The sequence below is a fragment of the Osmerus mordax genome, chromosome 3 (genome assembly GCF_038355195.1).
Source record: "Osmerus mordax isolate fOsmMor3 chromosome 3, fOsmMor3.pri, whole genome shotgun sequence".
NCBI lineage: Eukaryota > Metazoa > Chordata > Actinopteri > Osmeriformes > Osmeridae > Osmerus > Osmerus mordax.
In genome coordinates this window covers 23,523,855-23,546,996 of record NC_090052.1, presented here as the reverse complement: position 1 = coordinate 23,546,996, position 23,142 = coordinate 23,523,855, and the positions used below count along the sequence as shown (strand labels likewise).

At 44.1% G+C, this 23,142-nt stretch overlaps 3 protein-coding genes across 5 annotated transcripts in view; 2 read left to right on the top strand and 1 right to left on the bottom strand.

The window, feature by feature from the left end:
- The first annotated feature begins 1,415 nt into the window (after positions 1–1,415).
- On the top strand, positions 1,416–6,285 carry nosip (nitric oxide synthase interacting protein). The gene is made up of 9 exons (XM_067232258.1): positions 1,416–1,760; positions 2,049–2,154; positions 2,295–2,376; positions 2,884–3,019; positions 3,315–3,577; positions 4,163–4,279; positions 4,459–4,529; positions 5,699–5,807; positions 5,942–6,285. The coding sequence occupies exons 1-9, from the start codon at positions 1,691–1,693 to the stop codon at positions 6,011–6,013; spliced, it is 1,026 nt and encodes a 341-aa protein (XP_067088359.1). The 5' UTR covers positions 1,416–1,690; the 3' UTR covers positions 6,014–6,285.
- Positions 6,278–12,692, bottom strand: rcn3 (reticulocalbin 3, EF-hand calcium binding domain). 3 transcript variants are annotated; one of them, XM_067232271.1, is made up of 9 exons: positions 12,651–12,692; positions 12,114–12,198; positions 11,375–11,632; positions 10,692–10,885; positions 10,227–10,399; positions 9,764–9,824; positions 9,514–9,605; positions 9,160–9,267; positions 6,278–6,667 (listed from the first exon to the last, which is right to left on the bottom strand). In XM_067232271.1, the coding sequence occupies exons 3-9, from the start codon at positions 11,584–11,586 to the stop codon at positions 6,560–6,562; spliced, it is 948 nt and encodes a 315-aa protein (XP_067088372.1). In that variant the 5' UTR covers positions 11,587–11,632; positions 12,114–12,198; positions 12,651–12,692; the 3' UTR covers positions 6,278–6,559. The 3 variants fall into 3 exon arrangements, with proteins under 3 accessions (XP_067088372.1, XP_067088371.1, XP_067088366.1); XM_067232270.1 differs by lacking the exon at positions 6,278–6,667 and adding an exon at positions 8,016–8,173 and having other exon boundaries at positions 11,375–11,604; positions 12,651–12,667; XM_067232265.1 differs by lacking the exon at positions 6,278–6,667 and adding an exon at positions 8,017–8,173.
- A 7,746-nt stretch (positions 12,693–20,438) lies between these two features.
- Positions 20,439–23,142, top strand: part of pax10 (paired box 10) — a 3,400-nt gene continuing 696 nt past the window's right edge. Inside the window, exons 1-6 of the mRNA XM_067232778.1 lie at positions 20,439–20,541; positions 20,922–21,080; positions 21,288–21,370; positions 21,600–21,768; positions 21,860–21,954; positions 22,850–22,994. Of these exons, the coding sequence (XP_067088879.1) occupies positions 20,439–20,541; positions 20,922–21,080; positions 21,288–21,370; positions 21,600–21,768; positions 21,860–21,954; positions 22,850–22,994 (754 nt within the window). The remainder of the gene's footprint in view (positions 20,542–20,921; positions 21,081–21,287; positions 21,371–21,599; positions 21,769–21,859; positions 21,955–22,849; positions 22,995–23,142) is intronic.

Sequence of the window (23,142 nt, the reverse complement as noted above, 5' to 3'; positions counted from 1 at the left end):
ATATATGGACGTGATGTGTTCCAAATGCACCTTGAACATTTATTTGCATTTCCAGGGACACCAGACTCGGTGGTTCTGATGTAGAGGGTGTTACCAAATGATCACTCACTTGAGTTTTTCTGAGTATATTGGATATATCATTTGTTGTCTATATTGATATACTGTTAGTCTTAGAACTATTAACTTTATATACTGTACATATACCTGTCGCTTTGGATTAAAGTTGTCTGAACTACTTTATCTACATTGGTGGTATTATGGTTAATAGGTCTTAACCATAGACCTTATTAAGAAGACAAAGCATCACAGCGGTTTTAAGATGGCGTACCATCAGTTTATATGGAGAGGGGGGGGGGGGGAGAGGGAGGGGGAGGAGAGAGAGAGAGGGAGAGAAAGATAGATTGATAGGTGGGACCACCAGTCGGTTGTCAGAAGAAGACCGTAGGTGGCGGGGTGGGGGGGGGGTTGGTGTAAGGCTGGACGAGAGACTGGATGTAGTCAGGTGCAGGCCCGTTCACCGCTCTGAAGGTCAGTACCAGAGTCTTGAATCTGATGGGTAGCCAGTGGAGGGAAATGAGGAGCGGGGTAACATGGGAGCGTCTGGGGAGGTTGAAGATCAGGCGGCCTGCTGCGTTCTGAATCCTTTGGAGAGGGCGGGTTGCGCATGCTGGGAGACCGGCGAGAAGCGAGTTGCAGTAGTCCAACTTGGAGAGGACAAGTATTATTATTCTTTTATTTTGATATACATATTTCCGCCTGCCAGTGTGCCATTGTTCTGATGACACATTTCCACATCAGAGGTCTAGGCTACAACCAAGAAAGAAATACGTTGTTTGTTTGTTTTTTATCCTTAGCCATTGTTTAATTGCAGGTGCAATTTAAAATGTGTTCTATTTTGTCATTAATATATTTTAACTTACAATTACAAACAAAACAACAGGTAGTTTTTTGTTTTCTCATATTTATTTTTAAAATTAAAAAGGGATGATCAAAAGTCCTACCACCCGGTAACATTTTCTCATTCCGGTTCATCATGATCTTGAAAATTAGCGTAATCAGCCATTTCACATGATACAACTTACATACTTCCAAGAGAGAGCTTTACAAAAAGTGCATAGGTCAATGATCATAAACAACGAGATAGCCCCTAAACATTTTGGGTAGCCAAAACATGAAGCGTACATTGTGAAAAGCCAATTATGATTTTTCTTTGGAATATGACATAAGCCTATTTGGGGCATTGGCTAGATTAGTTCATTTCACAAGATTCACACCTCCAAATCAGTACAACGATCCGAACTTCCCATCACTACGAACTAGAGCTAACATGTAGAGTAGACCTAATGTTAATTTAAATCATGTAGTTCATCTTTTATTTTGAAATCCATTGCAAGCACAGGAAGTTGGTTCCGGTGTAAATACGCGCAGTGTACTTATTTTATCGTAGTACATAACTCTAATGCTAGCCACACTCAAATATTACATTTAAATTCGAATTGCTAATAAGGTTTTGGGGTCTTTAACTCGACGCATAGTCTGTTTACTCGACGCTAATTAAATACCCTTGTTGGCTGGCTAGCTGACTTGAGTGGATAGTTAGCTTAGTGTTGTGCTTTATAGGTAGTTACTAGAGCTAGGCTACCGAGACTAGGAACTGACTAGCTACTGTAGCTACAGAAGCTTGCTAAAAATGACGCGACATGGGAAAAATTGTACAGCGGGGGCCGTATACACTTACCACGAGAAGAGAAAAGACACGGGTGAGTAAATATGTGTTGATCGTGTTGGTCTTTTAGCTCTTGTAAGATTATTTTTGCAGCAGTTTTGCCTTGTACTGAAACGAACATTAGGCTACTAGTGTAAGCCAACAGCTACTGTAGCAAGCACAAAGTTAGCCTAGCTCTAACTTATTTATCCACTGGGTATTAATGAAGCCTGACTATCAAAACAATTGCGCCAATTTAGTTACTATCCTATAGCTTATATCTCTGTCCTCAAGAAATTAACTGGAAACAAGACTTTAAATACCACCCCTCTTTTCTTTTCAGCGGCATCTGGTTATGGGACACAAAGTGTGCGTTTGGGCAAAGATGCAATTAAGGACTTTGACTGCTGTTGCCTTTCACTACAGCCGTGCAGGGACCCTGTTGTAACGTATGTCAAGGCTTATGGATACAACAACACACATCGTGAACCGCGAGTTGTACCCGAGGACTTTAGATATATTATAAAATACATTCATCACTGTGACCTTGTTTGTTAATGCCCACAAGATTGCACTTTTTCCTTTTTAGTCTGGATGGATACTTGTATGAGAAGCAGGCCATCCTGGAGTACATGCTTCACCAGAAGACAGATATTGCCAAGAAAATGAAGGCAAGTTTGACTCATTAATGGAATTCTTGATCTCAGTGGTGTATGTGCTCTGGCTTTACATTGGTTGAAAGTGACATGATTAGGTATGTCATTTTTGCATCGATTGTGGATGAACTAAATTGGATGAAATTGAAACAGTCCAAGCAATGAGTGAACCAATGAAAACCTCTAAAATCAGTCAAGTTTGCACCTTGAATAAGAGGACTTATCCCCTCCATCATGGTGTCTCTCTTCTTCCTACTGTCATGGTTTCCCTCCTACTGTCATGGTTTCCCTCTTCCTGTCATGGTTTCCCTCTTCCTGTCATGGTTTCCCTCTTCCTGTCATGGTTTCCCTCTTCCTGTCATGGTTTCCCTCTTCCTGTCATGGTTTCCCTCTTCCTGTCATGGTTTCCCTCTTCCTGTCATGGTTTCCCTCTTCCTGTCATGGTTTCCCTCCTACTGTCATGGTTTCCCTATTCCTGTCATGGTTTCCCTCTTCCTGTCATGGTTTCCCTCTTCCCGTCAGGCCTACGAGAAGCAGAAACAGGCTCAGAAGAGTGACAGTCGACTTGAGTCAAAGTCAGAGGAGAGGGAGAGGGCTGAGAGATTCAAAACCAGGGAGAACAGTATTGTGTCCAAGCCCATCAACCCCTTCACCTCAGGTAAGACACAGAGACAAGTGTAATTGTGTCATTGTGTAGTTGTGCAGTTGTGTGAGCAGAATTTGGTCAAGTGTGCAACCCTGCATCAACGGAATCTAATTCTTCATAAGAATGTGAGCTGATCTCTCGTGTCTCACCAGGCCTGTGAGCTGATCTCTCGTGTCTCACCAGGCCTGTGAGCTGATCTCTCATGTCTCACCAGGCCTGTGAGCTGATCTCTCGTGTCTCACCAGGCCTGTGAGCTGATCTCTCGTGTCTCACCAGGCCTGTGAGCTGATTTTTCGTGTCTCACCAGGCTTGACCAAGGACGGCCAGACGGTTAGGACAGACAGTCAGAGCAACGCCAGCATCTCAGCCAGTTCTTCCATGACGGACTCCTCCTCCTCTGCTCCTGGGTCCAGCTCCTCCTCCTCTGCTCCTGGGTCCAGCTCCTCCTCCTCTGCTCCTGGGTCCAGCTCCTCCTCCTCTGCTCCTGGGTCCAGCTCCTCCCAGACCCTACCCAGCTTCTGGATCCCCATGCTAACGCCTGAAGCCAAACCCACCTTACTAAAGAAACCAGTAATTTGACTGCCTTGTTTTTCTTCACATTTTTCTATTAGATTTGAATGAAAACATCAACATATTTCTCAGTATTTTCAAAGCATATAAATATATATTTTTAGGCAACAAATGTCTTCCATTGCTCGTGTATTTTATATACTGCCTGGACAAAGGGACATAAAGCAGGACATGAGAGTAAAAAGTAGTAACAGTTTAGAAGTGAGCTGGAACAGATGCTCCAGTTTGACATATTAGTTTTGTGTTACCATAAAACCATTTATCCTTTCCTCAACCCCACCATGGGGCCAGTTTAGTCCTGAACCAGGGTTGTTGTCTGAAGTAGAGTTCCATAACAAGTTTGTTGCCTCTTCTGTCAGCTCGGTCAAAATGTTCATGTCAACGTGCTCTTTGTTTGTCAACCTTTATCACTGTATTTGAGGTGTTAATGCAATAGCTCTTATGCAATAAATATTGGCAGTGGGGCACAGGTCAGTGGCTTAAATGAGAATTGTGAGGTAGGTACTTGCTTGTTTTATCTGTAGTCCGTCCTGTTAAAGGATGAGCCATGATCAAAGGTTTGTTCCTCTTCTCCCTCCCTGTCAGAGTAAGACGGTGCTGTGTCCGATGTCGGGGAGGCCCCTGAAGATGAATGAGCTCATCCCTGTGCGCTTCAAAGCCCTGGACCCTAGCCTGGACCGGGTGGCCCTTCTCACACGGCAGGTCAGCAACATGCTAACCGTGTCATTACCACCTTTGAGTTCAGCCTGAAGATGTATTAGATTGTTAAGGACAGACCTCTTCAAGCCTTATGGTGGAACTAATTGAAACATAGAACAACGACACATGCACATGCAAACACAGATGTATGTTGTAAACATGTCTCTATAATTTGTCCTTAGGAGAGGTATGTGTGTGCAGTGACCAAAGACACTCTGGGAAACAGCACCCCCTGCTCCGTCCTGCGGCCTTCGTGAGTACCAGGACTGGATCTCAGTTAGATAACATGGTTTACTACGTCACCACGGTCATGGAAACGTCTGCCAAAAAAAAAAAATCCAACGTTGACATTTTAGTTTACATCGATGCAACTTAGTTGGCACACAGTAAATGCGAGGGAGTCAGGTGGCTGAGCGGTTAGGGAGTCGGGCTAGTAATCTGAAGGTTACCGGTTCGATTCACGCCTGTGCCAAATGACGTTGTGTCCTTGGGCAAGGCACTTCACCCTACTTGCCTCGGGGGGAATGTCCCTGTACTTACTGTAAGTCGCTCTGGATAAGAGCGTCTGCAAAATGTAAATGGACTGCATTTATATAATGGCACACAGTGTCATTATTATATCATTGATATACAGTATAAATGCATTATTTCCCATATGATAAACAAAAGTTTGTGCTTTTTAAGATCAGTGACTTCATCTTCTCATGTCTTAATCTACATTGCAAATCAGTCACAAGACATTAAGGACTAAACATGATGTGACTCAGTCAATGACAGGCAGAGCCTCCATCTTCCATCTAGTACACCTGTCCTGCTCACACCTGTCCTGCTCACACCTGTCCTGCTCACACCTGTCCTGGTCACAGCTGTCCTGCTCACAGCTGTCCTGCTCACAGCTGTCCTGCTCACACCTGTCCTGCTCACACCTGTCCTGCTCACACCTGTCCTGGTCACACCTGTCCTGGTCACACCTGTCCTGCTCACAGCTGTCCTGCTCACACCTGTCCTGCTCACACCTGTCCTGCTCACAGCTGTCCTGCTCACACCTGTCCTGCTCACACCTGTCCTGCTCACAGCTGTCCTGCTCACAGCTGTCCTGCTCACACCTGTCCTGCTCACACCTGTCCTGCTCACAGCTGTCCTGCTCACACCTGTCCTGCTCACACCTGTCCTGCTCACACCTGTCCTGCTCACAGCTGTCCTGCTCACACCTGTCCTGCTCACACCTGTCCTGCTCACACCTGTCCTGCTCACACCTGTCCTGCTCACACCTGTCCTGCTCACACCTGTCCTGCTCTGTGTTGTGTACAGAGACGTCCCAGAACAGTCCTCAGCTCCCTGTACGTGTGCTGAATGGGACATTTGTAACTTTCCTCCCTTTCTCTCGTCCCCTGGTCTCTTGCATGCTTTGACTGTCACCAGTGGAGCTGTGGTGACACAGGAGTGTGTGGAGAAGCTGATCAGGAAGGACATGATAGACCCTGTGACTGGAGACAAACTCAAAGAGAAGGACATCGTACCACTACAGCGGGTGTGTGTGTGCACGTGTATACATACTGTGTGTGACACCTAAGGGTTGTGTGTGTGGTCACCGCTTGCGAGATGTAAAATTGAATTTGTAATGTCTTTTTCTCTCCATTTCTTTTATTCTGTCTTGTTTTTCAGGGAGGAACTGGCTTTGCGGGCTCTGGAGTGGGACTCAAAGCCAAAGAATCAAGGCCAGTAATGCAGGTGTAAGAGACAGGTGGTGCAGGTAGAGAAGAGGGAGAGTTGGAGGAGGAAGTGGGATGGAGGGTGGAGTCTTGTAGATATTGATTGGGTAAAGCCAACTGTTGGGTCTTTTCTCATTTGTTGTTTTATGTACTGTAGTTATTTCATTTCATTTCCTTCACGTGGACAAATACAGATACACACACATCCACATAGTGAATCATCACTCACTGATTTGGCAACATGGTGTCTGTCCTCAATTTGATGAAAAATAAAGTTGATTGAGTCATAGACAAGTATCCTGTTTTTGTTTTCTGATCATTTTATTGCGAATGCTTATGGCCTGACCAGTTACTACTAACTCTTAATGTTTAACCTTGACTTACTTTATCATTCTCTGTTTCAAGGTGACGTTAGTAAATGGATGTAAGCTCGTATCACACAGTCTAACCCTACTCAAGTCAGACTGGAACCTCACTAAAGGAAGTACTCTTCCTAAAGGATTTCAGACAGGGCCTCATTTTGTCATTTGGTGTGAGTAGGTCAGGTCTGGTAGGGTCACCGGATGAAAGGTCACAGTTCATCATGCCCATCCACCACCAAGCCGCCATAGTCCGTCAAGCAGCTGGTCTTAATAAAGTCCATCTTGTCTATGATCTCAGTCAGAGCAAGGAGGCCGTCCTGAGAGGAGCCCGGCGGTTGGAGGAAAGAGTTGAAAACAGACGTAGAAGAAATCTAGTTTACTGGACAGTATCACCTTTTGATTCCATTAACATGGAACACAACCGACCTTTCACTTTAATTCTCCCATAATGTAGAAAATAACATCCAATAAATAAAGAGGGCTTATTCATGAAAATAATATCTTAAAAGCCAAACGTACACAAATATAAATTCAGCTGTTCATTTAAAGGATGATTGTGCTTTATGTAGGTTAATTTATTTATTTTTCAGATTAAAAACATTAACCGGTGACTAACAAATGAAAACAATTATTTTTGAATTATAAAAACCAACATGGCTTTATTTCATATTCACAGAGAGAGACATTTTCAGCGGTTCTTTTTTTGTCTCCACCCTAGTAGTCCCTCTTCCCAATTGATCCTTCTCTTCATTCACAAGTGTACATACAGCAAACTAACTGTACAGTTTAACCCTCGTGCTGCCTTCGGGTCACATGACCCAAAGGTTCATAACGAACCATCGTTGTGTTTACCCAATTTTAACCAATACAAAAACAAATAAAAATAATTTTCTTTTAACCTTTGCAATGTGGGGGGTCTGAGACAGCCCAACGGTTAAAAGAAAATGCTTCACTTTGTTTTTGTATGCGGTAAAGTTGTCGCAATACGACGGTGGGTCACAATGACTGATGGGTCAGAATGACCTGAAGATAACACAAGGGTTAAGTCTCCAGAGGAGTGTTGATTTGAACAGTGTTCCTATGTAGGCATGTGGTTCTTTGTCTGTTTCAGTCATGTGTTGTGAGCATGGTGTGTGTAAGATTTTTGTATTATAGACAGAGCTTCTGTATCTGCCAGTGTAAACATTTCTTATCGTAGCGCTCCTATTGATCTCGATTGAAATCCTTGTCCTCAAATCTGACCACTATGTTGACTCACCCTTGTGCTGATAGCAGAAACATCCCCCTCAAACCTAGTCCTAGTACATATTCAGTAACAGATTACCCCATGATGTCGATTATTTCCTAATATAAAAAATACTGTACTTCAGGTAGCGGAACCCTAATCTAGGTACCCAGACTTCTCTCTCTCTCAAACCAGACTTCTGGGGGGAGATCACTGATGCGAGGGGGGACATCTTCAGTTTAAGCCCGCCCCTTTCAGGAAGTGTTGGAGGGCTTGCATGACGTGTGTTTTGCAGATCTCCACATCCAGCAACACAAATTGTCAAAAGATAAAGCGAAAGCAGGACCCTTCCCATATGACTCATTGATAAAAAGAATAGAAAAAAAATAGGTTTTTGAGACTAAAGGAATCCCCCCCCCACACACACACACCCCACCCTCTTGCCCACAGCCCTAGCCCCCCTCATCATGTATGACCTAATGAATGACACTCAGAGCTCATCGTGTCTCTTGGTCAGGTCTTCCCCGTAATTGGTTGCCTGGCTTCCGACAAACATGTTCCAGTTGGCCAGAATTTCCTTCTTGGTTATTTTGTCATCCTGTCGCGTCCAATCACGGAGGCACGTTGCAATTCCAGCCCAACACCATTGGTCAAGGAATGGGAGCATGAAAGAAAAGTTGCATAAGAGGTAGAGTGAGAATGAGGGGGTCACACGAGGCACAGATGCATAAGAGGTAGAGTGAGAGTGAGGGGGTCACACGAGGCACAGATGCATAAGAGGTAGAGTGAGAGTGAGAGGGTCACACGAGGCACAGATGCATAAGAGGTAGAGTGAGAGTGAGGGAGTCACACGAGGCACAGATGCATAAGAGGTAGAGTGAGAGTGAGGGAGTCACACAAGGCACAGATGAGGTGATGGGGGGGGGGGGGGGGGGAAGACAAATAAGCTTGTTATAATTACCAGGTCATTACACCTAATTATTTCCATTATGTTGATTATTAGCCGTATCAGGGCTGACAGTAATTAAACGGCTGTGTGTCGCTAGACGCGAGAGCCAGGAGTATGCACCCAGGCTAATATGAAGCAGTGTTTTGTTTTTAGATTTTAACTGTATGATTTGATCCTTAAGGCTTGCCATTTAAAACAATGCCATGGGGCTCTTTGTGGACCTAACCACATCAAATCTACTTCTGTTGTTATAGAAAGGGGACAAAAGTCATCAGATGATGTCAATTAAAGTCTCAATTACTGACAATCATGCTCAGTCATCGATTTATTCAGTGAATCATAAAAAACAATAGTTAGATTAATTTGAATAGTTCAGACCATGCTACTACCAAAACGTAAATTCTAAATGAACAAACCATACGTTTACTTGGCTGACAAGTTTGAGTTGTTTCTGAAAGGGACCCTAATATCTGTATATCCCAACAAGGACCTTGGAACAACAGCAAAGCCATGAGACTGTAGCCAATGATGAGGTCCAGTCTTCAGAATGTATGCTTGTCTTATACAGTTAAGTCTGTATAGAGGGCGTGTGCGTGTATGCACTGTTGTGTTTGTGGACACGGGAGGAGACCTACCTTATCTGTGTCTGTCTCATGGATAAGGTGCCTGGCTTCGTTGTCGGCGTGGTCGATCTCTCCTGGGAGGATCCACTGAGACACCTCACTGGCATCTAGAAATCCATCCTGATGAGACAGGCACAGTGTTATTCCTTACACACACTGAGAGAGCAAACCCAGTTTCAGGTTCCGTATCTCAGGTCATAAAGACTGCTCTCCTTGTTCTCTTAACTATCCAATGCTTTGGCCTCTCTTTCTTCCTCATATTACATTGAGGGAATAGTTCATCTCGGTACCCAGAACCCAGATTGACATGATCAGTCAGCCATCATGTTTCACATTATCATGCAGATGCAGGAGACTGTGCAGAACCTTGTTGACGTCCCTGAACTCTGTGAAGTGTGTCTTCTCAGTCCGCACCCAGTCTGGTTCGCTCTCCCCAGAGTCTGTTGTGAACATGTCACCTGGGGATGATGTGGAGCAGTGAGCCAAAGACTCAGAACCATGTCTTCACAACTTCACAGACTGTCAGACCCTACTGAGTATGTATATATACATTAAATATGAAATGTGTGTGTTCTAGACAAAGGGTACAGTGATCCAATATGAGTGAGAAACTTACCAATGTATTCGTTCAAGTCAATCTTTCCATCCCCATTCTTGTCAATGTCTTCTAGTGTCTCCTAATAACAAACAACATGTAAAAAGTTGTTCAGAGCTCCTTTTAAAGTAACTCAATGAGATGTCTGCTGATGTTGTGCAATAAGCCAGACTTCCAAGAATCATGGAAGAGGAAGGCAGCAGAGGTGTGTGCTCGTGGACCCCCCGGTGAGAGAAACACAGAGCTTGTCAGAGTTCTGTCAGTAAGCTCAAGTGTGTCTGACACACATCCCCTAACCTTCCTGTGCCCTCCACCAGACCCTCACCTGGACCACCACGCCCTTCATGTGGTCGTACTCCTCAGGGACCAGACCCTCACCTGGACCACCACGCCCTTCATGTGGTCGTGTTCCTCAGGGACCAGACCCTCACCTGGACCACCACGCCCTTCATGTGGTCGTGCTCCTCAGGGACCAGACCCTCACCTGGACCACCACGCCCTTCATGTGGTCGTACTCCTCAGGGTGGAGAAAGGCTGTAAACTCCTCCCTGGTGGCGATGCCGTCGCCGTCGCGGTCCGCTGTCCTGAAGCGCCTCTCGTCTCTGGTAAGCATTGACTTATAGCTGGTCTTGTCATCCACATCATCAAACTCCTCATCTGCAGCAGTGAACATTTGGAAGGTCAAATTAAACATGTCAACATAAGGTTAACCTAGAACAGAAAAGTACTATAGATACTAGGACAGTACTATAGATACTAGGACAAACTCAATTGGAAGGTTGATTGTGGTCCTTTGCCAAAGACTGAAGCTGTTCTATGTCTCTCACCCCAAAAAGACACAAACCATAGTACCATACAGCATTCTATAGCACCATCCAGTATAACAGCATGTAAACACACCCAGTATAACAGCATGTAAACACCCCAGTTTAACAGCATGTAAACACACCCAGGTAAAAGCCGTATGTGGTGTTCTTGTACTCCTCCCAGCCGACTCTTCCATCCTTGTTCTGGTCGTACTCCTTCCAGTGTTTGTCCACATTCTCCTCGATGTACCTCCTCTGGCGATGTTTGATCCACTGGTGCAGCTCCCCGTGGCTCACAAAGCCATCCTTGTCTGTGTCGATGCGCTCCACTATTTTTCTGTGGAGAGAAATGCTTTATTTAGTGTTCACTCTAACAATGTTCAGATACAGTAATTGCATAGCAGCCAGTTCTGTGCACTAGGAGAGGGGACATTCCCAGGTGAATGAGGCTGAAGATCATTTGTTATTTCTACCACTAGAGGGCGAGGGTGAGAGGATCTACATTGTAATGACGCTGTCAAAAGCACAAACTGAAAGATTAAAAATAAATTAATGAATTGAGGTACATTTGAGGTAGTTGCATTGAGGTCCATCCTGATCTAAGATTGTGTTTGGAGGAACATTTCTGTCCCACAGCAAACAAATGTGATAGAATGATTTGTTGGCATAAAAACTACAGTCCCAGAGAAATTACACCGAGCCCAATTAACTACTTCTCTTTCAGTGTCAAGTAGAAGAAGTGGTGTGTGAGAGGTAAACATCTCTAACCCTAGTGGTGTGTGAGGGGGGTTTCTAACCCTAGTGGTGTGTGAGGGGGGTTTCGAACCCTAGTTTGTCTTTGCTCTCGTCGGGGCTGAGCTGGTCAAAGGTCCTGGCTTCCTCTTTTCCCAGGAAGGCCTCGTGGTCATACTGGAAACCAGTGGCATCGTCATGGTCACGGTCACTGAGGTCGCTATGGCGATGGATACGCTTCTCCTGAGCAGGCACAGCAACGGTAACTCCAACGAGGAGGACAAGTGACAAGAGGGACAGCAACATCCTGAGATCTAGAAGAGACTGAAAACACCAGAGATAGAAGACAGATCTATGGTGGTGAGGTGAGAGAGAGAGAGAGAGAGAGAGAGAGAGAGAGAGAGAGAAGAGAGAGAGAGAGAGAGAGAGAGAGAGAGAGAGAGAGAGAGAGAGAGAGAGAGAGAGAGAGAGAGAGAGAGAGAGAGAGAGAGAGAGAGAGTGACAGCACAAGAGAATATAATTTTTGTGGATTTAGGGTGACACTAATAACCCATGCAGATAAGACATGACCTTGACTCACAGAATGAGACTGACTAAGTGTCTCAAATGTTAACAAAGTACATTTGAAAAAAATGGAAAATCTTCATCAAGTGATGAAAATACAATACAGCCTAAAGCTTGATTTAGGTAGCTAACATGTAAAGCCAGTTTGATGGTATTAGAAAACCACATAAATCTAATGGACCTAAAGGCCTTAACTTCAAAAGTATTTTTTAATTATCAGCTTTTATAGCCAATATATTTGCAAGTACAGCTGAAGGGAAAACACGTACCAATTCTTAAGTCTGCTCTCTGTCTTTCTTCTTCAGGAATAGTTGCCTGGAGTACGCGTTGGCATCCTCCCTGCCTCTTTAAATCCTACGGGAAGAGGAGGTGCCAAATTTGCTCAATCGACCATTCACAAACATGCTGACAAAACCTGATAACCAATAAGATCTCGCAAGCGGGACTAACGGAGTATGAAACATCTTTTGATTGGCTCTGAAACGCCACGTTGACACACGAACGCGCGGGGTGAAACGTTTCATAGTCGGAACGCGCATCAATATCTTTTGTATTTCAACTCCTTAAACAAAGTTTAAGTTTAGTGAACGAAGTAGGAAAATGTATGTATGAGGAATCTGCCGTCAATTATAATCAGAATGTAAAGTAGGCTATATATGGAAATTGGCCTTAACTGCAAATAGGCCTACAACCAGCTACTGAATCTAACAACACTTTCTTGTCTAGGTTTCTAATCACAACGCATATCAGCAAAACCTTGTAATTTGCATATATAAAATGTATTTGTGCAAAATAGAGAACCTTACTTGTGTGTGCAGTCTTGTCGCTTGGGGGCAGACTGGGATTGTTTTGAGCAGGGATCACGCAGCTCAGTCTGGCTGAGAGCACGCGCAATCTCAGTCTCTTCCCTGAATCCCATACTACTTCCTGAAGGTGATTCTCAAAAACATAGATTCGGGTTTAGCAATTGGTAAAATCCATACAATATGCAACCAGTGAAAAACTCCCAATGTTCGTAGATTTTATTTTTTATACTTCAGTCCAATAACTGGTGGATGTTTAACATATTAGTAGTCTACATGATTTTTGTGATATGTTTGTATCACATATGTATCACATAACTTTTGTTGTAAGATTTTGTCTTTTTTTTTATTTTTATGTACAGTTACCCTGTGTATATAAAAAATATAAATGCATCGTCCTACTTTTGCAAACGCACAGTTAATTAACGTTTTTTGGATAATAAGACATACTTTTTATATATTGCCAATAAGACAAACTATTATCCGACTCGTTTATGCTTGTTTTATCCATACAGGCTCGCTTAAAGAATGATTCGTCCTAACCAATACCTTTTTACTAAATGAAAACCTCAAAAGAATATAGTCTAACTTTTATTTTTATTATGAACTTCATTCAGTATTTGTACATATCTCTGGCTCTAACTGGTTAAAATGAGTTGGTTCAGAGTTTAAGCCCACTGTCATGACTTCAGTTGACAGAGTTGTTGTCTTGCATCACTATTAGAGGGTAAACATATCCAGGTATTTCCAGTAGCTGTGGCTACATGACTACGTGTCTGCAGTCAAATGATCGTAAATGTGACTGTTTTCATGTTAACGGAGGTTAAGAGGTGAGTATTCAGGGAGTCAGGTGGCTGAGCGGTTAGGGAATCGGGCTAGTAATCAGAAGGTCGCTGGTTCAATTCCTGGCCATGTCAAATGACGTTAGGTCCTTGGGCAAGGCACTTCACCCTACTTGCTCCGGGGGGAATGTCCCTGTACTTACTGTTAGTCGCTCTGGATAAGAGCGTCTGCTAAATGACTAAATGTAATGTAAATGTGTTCTGTGGGTCGCTGAAAACAGCAGTTGCATGGGAACTTCTGTATGCCCTTGTATTGTCTTAATGCTCTGCAGGAGCAAAACTCAGCATAACCATTGGCCCAGTCAGTGTTGGGGAAGATGCTGGATGCTTACTGGGCGCCAGACTATCATGGTTGTTTTCACTGTGTGTCTGCTACTCTTTCTTCTATTGGTTCTACTTGTACCTCCAGCTGGTTCTGCTTGTACCTCCAACTGGTTCTGCTTGTGTCTCTCTTGCTATCTCTTTCTTTCACTCCACCCATTCCTTTACCTGTACTTCTGCGCTCAATCTGTTTCAACCTCCTTTTCTCTCTTTCTCTTTCGTTCACTCGTGCTCCCTCGCTCTCTCTCTTCCCCCGCCTCAGGCACTGTGTCTAGTTCCATGGAGCAATTGAAGGTGACAGGGGCAGTGAGAGAGGAGGGGAAGAGAGGGATGGAGGGAGGATGTGCCACACTGTAGCCTGGGGGCAACAACAGCAAAGAGATGGAGGGAGGCAGAGAGAAAGAGAGAGAAACCGAGAGATGGGAAGACAAAGCAAGGAAGAATAGAAAGAGAAGAGTGAGTGAGAGGAAATAGACAAAGTGAGCATGATGGATAGAATGGTTATTCTGGCTAGATGAATATTTCATGAGTCACATGTTGACATGGATGTAGACCCTCCCCTTTCGGAGACCCAGAGTTGATGTGGTCACGAAGGGTAAAGGATAGTCAGCATGGTTATATATGGATACATGCATAAAGAACACTCACACACTCGTTCATCCTCATAACCCCACATGCACACGTATACTGTGGTTTTTGTTTTAAGGGCTTGATGTTAATTTGTCCTGGCATTGTTGTCATGGTGACCCCCCCCCCCCCCCCAGCAGTGAAAGAGAGAGGGGGGGGGCAAGGGGGTTGAGGGTGAGGGTGACAGAGAGGAACTAACAAGAGACTGAAAAAATGTGCCCTTAAGCTGCAAATATTCAACACACACACACGCACATGTGTATACACAAACACACGCACACACATACACTTGCACATGCATTTCAACATAATATCAACCAACACAGATGTTTATGATCAATATTTACTTCATTTTTTAAAGTAATAAACAATTTTATAATGACTTATTCTCTTACCTCAGTATATTTACCCTAGCAAGTGACATAGAGGGTGACAGAGACAGAGAGGGATGGGAGGGAGGGAGGGAGGGATGGGAGGGAACGAGGGAGGGAGGGGAGGGGAGGGGAGGGGAGGGGAGGGGAGGGGAGGGGAGGGGAGGGGAGGGGAGGGGAGGGGAGGGGAGGAGAGGAGAGGAGAGGGGAGGGGAGGGAGGGAGGGAGGGAGGGAGGGAGGGAGGGAGGGAGGGAGGGAGGGAGGGAGGGAGGGAGGGAGAAGGGAGAAAGATCCGTCTTGTCAACCGGAAATAAAAGATGTTGGCACCCTCCTTCTCTTCCACCTCTCCTCCCCTCCTCCCACCCTCCTTCTCTTCCACCCCTCCTCCCCTCCTCCTTCTCTTCCACCCCTCCTCCCCTCCTCCCATTTCATTTTCGTCTGCCCTCCTTGCCCCCTTTTCTTCTTCTTATCTTCATCAAATGAAGTCACCCCCTCTTGTTTCAGACCATCTGCCCCCCCTCTTGTTTCAGACCATCTGCCCCCCCTCTTGTTTCAGATCATTTCTATTTCTTTACAAGTAGTAGGATTTAAATAAACAATAAGGTAGGAGAGGCAGTACTTTATCGCCAATAAAGTACGTGTTCAAGGGTGTTGTTAGGCCCGACGCACAGCGTCCCCTGGAACACGTACTTTATTGGCGATAAAGTACTGCCTCGAGTACCTTATTGCTTTTATAATACGGTTGCCAGCGAAATTATAAATAGTAAATAAATAGTAAGCTGCCTTTCAGCACAAAATTGTTATAGACAAGACAACAAACATTGTGTATCGCATTTCAGTAGCCGAGAGAAAATAGTCCCTGTAAACAGTGGCTGTTGCTATGCAACGGACAAACAGCATTGTGCCGATCTAGCTAGCTAGCCTAGATCTCGCAATTGACTTTGCTCATTTCATAAAAGCTGACTTTAAAATAACAACAATGACAATGGGACACTTTCATTTATAAGTTAGCTTATATTGATTTGGATATTTCCACTAATTGTGCATCCATGGAAAACGTTTCTCATGTCCCCTTCCTCTCTGATGACATCGCTTTCGACCACTCTTGCTCACTCTTGCTCTCTCATCTTCGGCTAACCACTCATCAAAAGTTCTTCCCCCCAAAAGATCGAAGTTAACATGAAACATGTTTGCTTACTGTTAATCTTGAAATGACAACAAAATGACAACGACAACCAAGTGACAACCAAGTGACAACGAAAATTACCAATGACAACCAAAAATGTAACCATTATTTTGAGTGCGCACTAATATGGAACGCTCCATTTTAAGGCAAATGTAAACAGGCGTACTGTAAACACCAGTACACCGTACAGTACTTTATGCTCAATAAAGCACACCCCGTGACTCACTCTCAACCAATCAGAATGCTTGATTTCAACCACCCGTATTATAATAGCATTTTTGTAATACATGCTTCAGTGAATTTAACTTGGATCTCATCACAGGAGCCAATTACAGTTTTAACCCAATATCTAAATTCCTTTAATTCTCTTTACTTCGTAATGATCCACTTTGATGTTAAAATTATTATTAAAAAACGAAACCAAAAAAAGTAGAGCTAAAAAGATCATGCCTTACATTGTTGAAGAAATGTAGTCCTTTAATTTGTTTTAAGTGCTTTGCATGTGCACCATGTGAAATACCAAATCCTGATGATTGTCAAGAAGAATTTACAAATAATTTGTGGATTCAATTTGTATTTTGTTAACAAAAACATAGAATAATTATTTAATATTAGATGTTTATCATAATATGTACATTTTGCATTTTGACTTTAGATTAAAAAAGTGTATTAAGACAATGAATAAAACTAATTAGAAAGTGAGTGACAAAAGGTCAGTTAACACAGTTTAAACTATGATTTGTTTTCAAAGTAAGTTTACGGTCCTTCTCAGTAGCAGGCCTAACCCTAACCCTAGGCACAGAATCAACAACACGACTCAGCCCTGTCTGTCTGCAGGCCCGCTGTCGCTACGGCAACGGCACTGTACTATGTATATTTACAGTGAATATAGTTTCAAAGGCTTAAACTTTGGAAATAGCTGACGGCTGTGAACCAGATGATAACTAGTTACATAGCTGACGGCTGTGAACCAGATGATAACTAGTTACATAGCTGACGCCTGTGAACCAGATAATAACTAGTTACATAGCTGACGCCTGTGAACCAGATGATAACTAGTTACATAGCTGACGCCTGTGAACCAGATGATAACTAGTTACATAGCTGACGTCTGTGAACCAGATGATAACTAGTTACATAGCTGACGCCTGTGAACCAGATGATAACTAGTTACATTTTCTTAAACTGAAATAGTCTTTTCTCTTTTTTGTCTTTTTTTTGGTGTGTCAAAGCTAACGCTAACCCCTGTGTCAAGGCCTCTCATTTTCTGGGCTAATCCAATGAAATATGCAAATGCAACGTGCCATGTCACCATAGTGACACAGTGGGAGGAGACAAAGTGCAGTCAGAGAGGACACATGCCAAACATGCAGTGGTACGTATGTAGTGTGTGTGCTGTGTGTGTGTGTGTGTGTGTGCTGTGTGTGTGTGTGTGTGTGTGTGTGTGTGTGTGTGTAGTGTGCGTGCTGTGTGTGTGTGTGTGTGTGCATGCCTGCGTGTGTGTGTGCCTGTGTGTGTGTGTGTGTGTGTGTAGGGAAGGGCTGTCTTGATCCAAAAAGTGTTTTTACTGACCGGTCTGTAAAGATAAGGTGTCCATTGTTTGCAGACATGTTGATTTGAAACTAAGAGGCGTCTTGTGTGTGGCTCATCTATTCAACTCTTTAAAATGTTTCAGTCCAAAGCTACACTATTCAACCCCAAGACAAACCACCAGTACAAGTACATGTTCACTTTTCAATTAATCTTTTAAATCACATGTGCTATCATAGGAATCTGCCAAGAGAATAATATTTCTGAAGATCTAATCAGTTTAAGCAAGAGAGACCAATGAGAGTGGATTGTTTTCTCCAAATACGTTTTCAACATTTTGGTGAGAAACAATTCATTTGTGCTATAGTGTATATGCACTATTTCAATATTGTTAGGAGTACCTCATACACACAGTTTTAAACTGGTCAAATATTAGCAAAAAATTTGCCCCATTCATCTGTTTAGATGAAATACTGATGTGCTTTTGTTGGTACCAGTCAATGTACAACAGCGGTAGTTAGTTCTTGTAAGCATTTAGGAATACCATGTCAACGTTTTCAACTGGGTAATTTACATGTTTTTGTATTGCTTCTTTCTTCATATGAATTAATATATTAATCTCTTTCTCTATACCTTTAGAACCCCCTCTACATCACTTAATACTCTCTTTCTCTTTCCCTCTCACTTCATCACCCCTTTTCCTGGCATTAAGTCCAGACCTGACACTGACACTGAGTCTGTATGTCATCCTCTCTCCCTCCCTTGCTACTCCCCCCCTCCCCCCCCCCTCCCCTCCCCCCCTCCCTCCCCCCCCCTCCCCCTCCCCTCTCCCGCTCTACCCATCGCTCTGAGGACCAGAGTGCCTGCAGACGGGCTGCTCTCTGGCCCACTTCCCCCTCCCCTTTCTCCTCTCTTTCGCTCTGTCTAACTCCATCTCTCTCTCTCTCCCTCTCTCTCTGTCTAACTCCATCTCTCTCTCTCTCCCTCTCTCTCTGTTGGTCTTCGCTCTGTCTAACTCCATCTCTCTCTCTCTCCCTCTGTCTAACTCCATCTCTCTCTCTCTCTCCCTCTCTCTCTGTTGGTCACTTCTGTTCTCGCTGTCTTCTTATACACACACAGAGGCAGCAAAATAGAGTCAAGAGGAGTGGGATGAGGAGAAAGTAAAAGAGGAAGAGGAGGAGGAGAGCCCTGGAAAGAGAAGGAGGAACGTGAGAAACCATCATCCTCTCAGTACAAGGTGAGTGGTCTTCGCTTAAACTTGTCAGTCCATCACCACAGACGAGGCAAGTGAAGTCTGTGTACAGACTGAAAGATAGAGAGAAACATGCTGTGTACTAAAATGTGCAAAACAAAAAGTTGTTGGTTCAAATCAAGATTTGAGAAAGCAAAGATGATGGCCAGTGAATAAGTAATGTTCATAGTATTCTATTTTTATGTTTGATTATGTTAATACACAACCCAACCTATTTGACCTTTGACTCATGGTGAGGCAGACAAGACACAGAGATGCACCCATCCAGGGACATGCACGAGCACACACCAAGCTACGCTGCTCTGTCTCTCCACTTCCTCCTCTCTCCTTTCTGCCTCTTTGCTCCAATCCCAACCTCTATCTCTTGATCTGTTTTCCCTCTCAATTTCTCTCTTTCCTCCTCTCTCCTCAATACACTGCATACACAGAAACTCATGTTGTTCATGAGTTTAAATCACAAAAACAATACTATAAGGTTTTTTTGGGGGGAAGCCCCTCGCTTTACTCCGAAGAAATAATTTGAAAAGACAACAGAGTACACTTGATGATGTTCCCCCATCATTACAGAGGTGATCTGTGTTTTACTTGATATCACTTTCCTTGCTCGACTATAATGGATTTATTATGGCTAGGCAGTGAACGGTTCTGGTTGCTCATTTCAACCAGAAGTCAGATATGTGTTGATGTATTTCAGTCTCTCTGTCTCATGGTCAACATGTGAAGTGCCACGAGGATCTGGGACAGAAATGTGCCGCACTTGTGCAGTTTGAATGTCTGTTTGAGTTTGTGGTTATCTGAACCTGCACTGATGTTCACTGGAAAACTTTAGTACTTGTACAATAATCTGTGTTTTGATCCTAGTTGGTTAAACTGTGGGTTTTTAATTTCCTCTATGTATTTATTTCCATAATATCGCCAGGGAGGGGAGTCAATAAATGTTCTTGTCACTGTATGAGTTTACAACACTGCATATACTGTATCTAAAGGATCTGTATCTCTATGCTGTGCATTACAGTTAGATAGTATGTGGTGATGTATGGTGACTGTGTATCACAGTTATAGTGTGTGTGGTGATGTATGGTGACTGTGTATCACAGTTATAGAGTGTGTGGTGATGAATGGTGACTGTATCACAGTTATAGTGTGTGGTGATGTATGGTGACTGTGTATCATTAGTGTAGTTAGTGTCTTCCGCTGGGCACACGCTAAGTAATGCTAGTCGACAGTCTTACTCTCTCCTTTCATGCGTGTGTGTAGGGTCAGTGTCAGAGTTGAGGGGATGTAGCTCCTAATTACCCCTGTGTTTGTAATGAACTCTCTTTGTGCCGCCGTAGGACGCTAATGCACAAGTGCCTGTCTTTGTATGTGTAGATGTGCCTGCGTCTCTCAGGTCCTGCGTGTACAGGAGTAGAACTCCATATCTTCACATCTGCCTTCCCTCCATCCATCCATTTATCCTTCTTTTCATTAATCATTTCACTCTTCCTCCCCCCTAATACACTCTCTGTTTCTCGCCCTTTTTCCAACCCCCCCCTCTCTCTCCCCCTTTTCACTCATCCTTTCTCCCAAACCTTGTAGTTGTGTTCGCGTGCACTAATTGGACAATCAAGGGGTCAGGGGTCAGAAGCAGAGAGGCTGTTTGCTTATGAAGGGGAGAGGTCATGAGTGAGAAGCTCACCATGTTGAACCTACAGAGCAACTCCAGCTGGACTGGAACACACAACTGGTACCATCAACCAAACACCCTCCCTCAGCACGGAACAGGTGAGAGAGAGCATGTGGAGAAGGATTGTTTGTATGTGTGTGCATTTGTGTGCATATAAGAAGGTGTATCAGGGTGTGTGTGTGTATTTTCATGATGTTTGTGTGTGTGTGTATGTGTGTGTGACCTTCTCAGTGTGTGCTTGCATGTGCAGTGCATGTAAAGTCAGCTTGGGGTGGAAAATCACACAGATGACTGGACAGAAACAGAGGCTCACAATACTCACACTATCCACACACACACACATGCTAAACCACACTCTCCACATCCAAATACACACTCAACAAACCAGAGTTAGACAGTGATAGTACAAACATGAAATTACATCATTTGTCTTTCCTTCTCACTGAAATCTCTCCCCCTCTCTCTCCTCACACCAAAGATGGTTGTTTGGTGGAGGATGTAACCGTGGGGATTGTGGGAGGAGAGGGCGTGCAGAGGGACGAGGTGGATGAGTCTCAGCTCCACCTGCAGCTGAAGCGGAAGCTGCAGAGAAACCGCACCAGCTTCACCCAGGAACAGATCGACGCGCTAGAGAAAGGTTTGACTTGAGCATCCCATGAAATGTACATGAGAATACGATACCATGAAAGTTTGTGGGCCCCATAGATGGAAAGGTTGATGCAAACACAGAGTAGTCAAGTAGCAAGCACAGGGACATTCCATTTACTCACACACTACCCCCCCCCACCCCACACACACACACACACACACACACACACACACATCTATTCTTTCCACCTTGCAGAATTTGAGAGGACACACTACCCAGATGTCTTTGCCAGAGAGAGACTGGCAGCCAAGATAGACCTGCCAGAGGCTCGCATTCAGGTAATGTCTTTCTCCTCTGTGAGATTATCTTATACTGCCCCCTGATGTCAATGTTGTAGCATGACAGCTATGAAACAAGATGATATAACAGAATAAATAAAACTGTAGATATACTTTCTCCTTGGTGTTAGCTATACACATTGCAATGATCAGTTGAACCCAACACTCAGTCTCATCAAATGTTTTAGGTCAAATGGAATGTTAATCCACTTCTTTGATTACATTACAGGTGTGGTTCTCCAATCGGAGAGCCAAATGGAGAAGGGAGGAAAAGTTGCGCAATCAGAAGAGGTCTGGGGGCGGTGCCTCCTGCTCTGCTCCTCTCAGACCCCTCTCTGCTCCTCTCAGCACCTCTTTCAGCTCCAGCGGCTATCACTCTCACCATGGCAACTCTTCAGGTATGACTCACATTTTGATGTGTGTGCGTGTCTAATATTTTCTGTATTCCTCCACATATGTGGTAGTGATGTGCAGCTGTGTGTGTGGCAGGTTCGATGCACAGTCGTGGTGACCCCTCTCTCTCAGGCTACGGCTCTCTGGCAGTCTTCTCCAACATGCAGGTAGGATCTGCTGGGGGGGTGCAGGTAGGATCTGCTGGGGGGGTGCAGGTAGGATCTGCTGGGGGGGGGGGGGGTGGCAGGTAGGATCTGCTGGGGGGGTGCAGGTAGGATCTGCTGGGGGGGTGCAGGTAGGATCTGCTGGGGGGGGGGTGCAGGTAGGATCTGCTGGGGGGGGGGGGTGCAGATGTAAAACCTTGGTTGATTCAATTTCTTCTGTTCAAATCTGTCATAGTTTCATTTAGTGTTCCGATCCTCAGAGAGCTGGGACAAGTTCACTGTGAAATGAAACCATGATTCTCCAGCTCCCTCTAGTGGAAGTGATTATTCTACTCTGGTCAAATAAAATAACAGCACTTGGCTGTGAACATGACTCACAATAATAGTTTTACAACCCAATGGATTGTGTTGATAACTCCTATCATCCTATTATATCCTATTATAAAAAATATATAATTAATCTGACATGTAACTGGCTTTTTGACAAGCATTTTATTTTTTATTTTGCTGGAATTTTCTTGTTGATAAATTATTAAATTAGAGTAGATAAGTTATGACTTCATTGATCATCAAGGAGACATTGCACTATTACTGAAACAGTAACAATGGATATAAAAAGCGAGATTCCAGAGATGTTCTGAAGCCTCAGTAATCTCCACACTGTCATGGTGTTGGTTGATGTTCAGAAACACTTTGTGTTACAGTAAGTAACCCTGTATATTATAAGGTATATAACAAATATTTTACAGTTTGAAAGTATATTATGTGTGCCTAGATTTGATGGTTTGGAGTTATGTGTAAAAGCAGCTGTGGTCCTCGGGGCTGGCTCTCTCTCAATCTTTCTAACCATTATCTCTCTCTTTTTCTCCTTCCGACCATTCCTTTCCTTTCCTATCTCCTGTCATCATGTCTCTCTGTCCAGCCGCTGTCTCCCCAGTCAGCTCCCTCTTACTCATGCATGCTCCCCCCCTCCCCCTCAGCTCCCCCCCCCCTGACACGCAAGTTTGACTCCTCTCCTTACCCTTCCCCTCTCCTCCCTCCCTCTCACTCTGCCAGCTCCAGCTCAGGTGAGTTTCTACACCATAGAGTTTCTGTGTGTTTTTGTCTTTGTGTAGCTGTGTGTTTGAGCACACAATGCGAGTGGCTGTGTGCATCTGTGTGTGCATCTGTGTAAGTGTGTGTGTGTCTGTGAGTGTGCATCTGTGTGTGTGTGTG

Excerpts from the sequence above, each read along its gene's own strand:
- rcn3 (XM_067232271.1), bottom strand. The coding sequence starts at position 11,586 with ATGTTGCTGTCCCTCTTGTCACTTGTCCTCCTCGTTGGAGTTACCGTT. Across the intron at positions 9,606-9,763 it reads TGACTTGAACGAATACATTG|GTGACATGTTCACAACAGAC; the intron begins GTAAGTTTCTCA and ends CATCATCCCCAG. Across the intron at positions 6,668-9,159 it reads ATGAGACAGACACAGATAAG|GACGGCCTCCTTGCTCTGAC; the intron begins GTAGGTCTCCTC and ends GGCTCCTCTCAG.
- nosip (XM_067232258.1), top strand. The coding sequence starts at position 1,691 with ATGACGCGACATGGGAAAAATTGTACAGCGGGGGCCGTATACACTTAC. Across the intron at positions 2,155-2,294 it reads TGCAGGGACCCTGTTGTAAC|TCTGGATGGATACTTGTATG; the intron begins GTATGTCAAGGC and ends TTTCCTTTTTAG. Across the intron at positions 4,530-5,698 it reads TGCTCCGTCCTGCGGCCTTC|TGGAGCTGTGGTGACACAGG; the intron begins GTGAGTACCAGG and ends GACTGTCACCAG.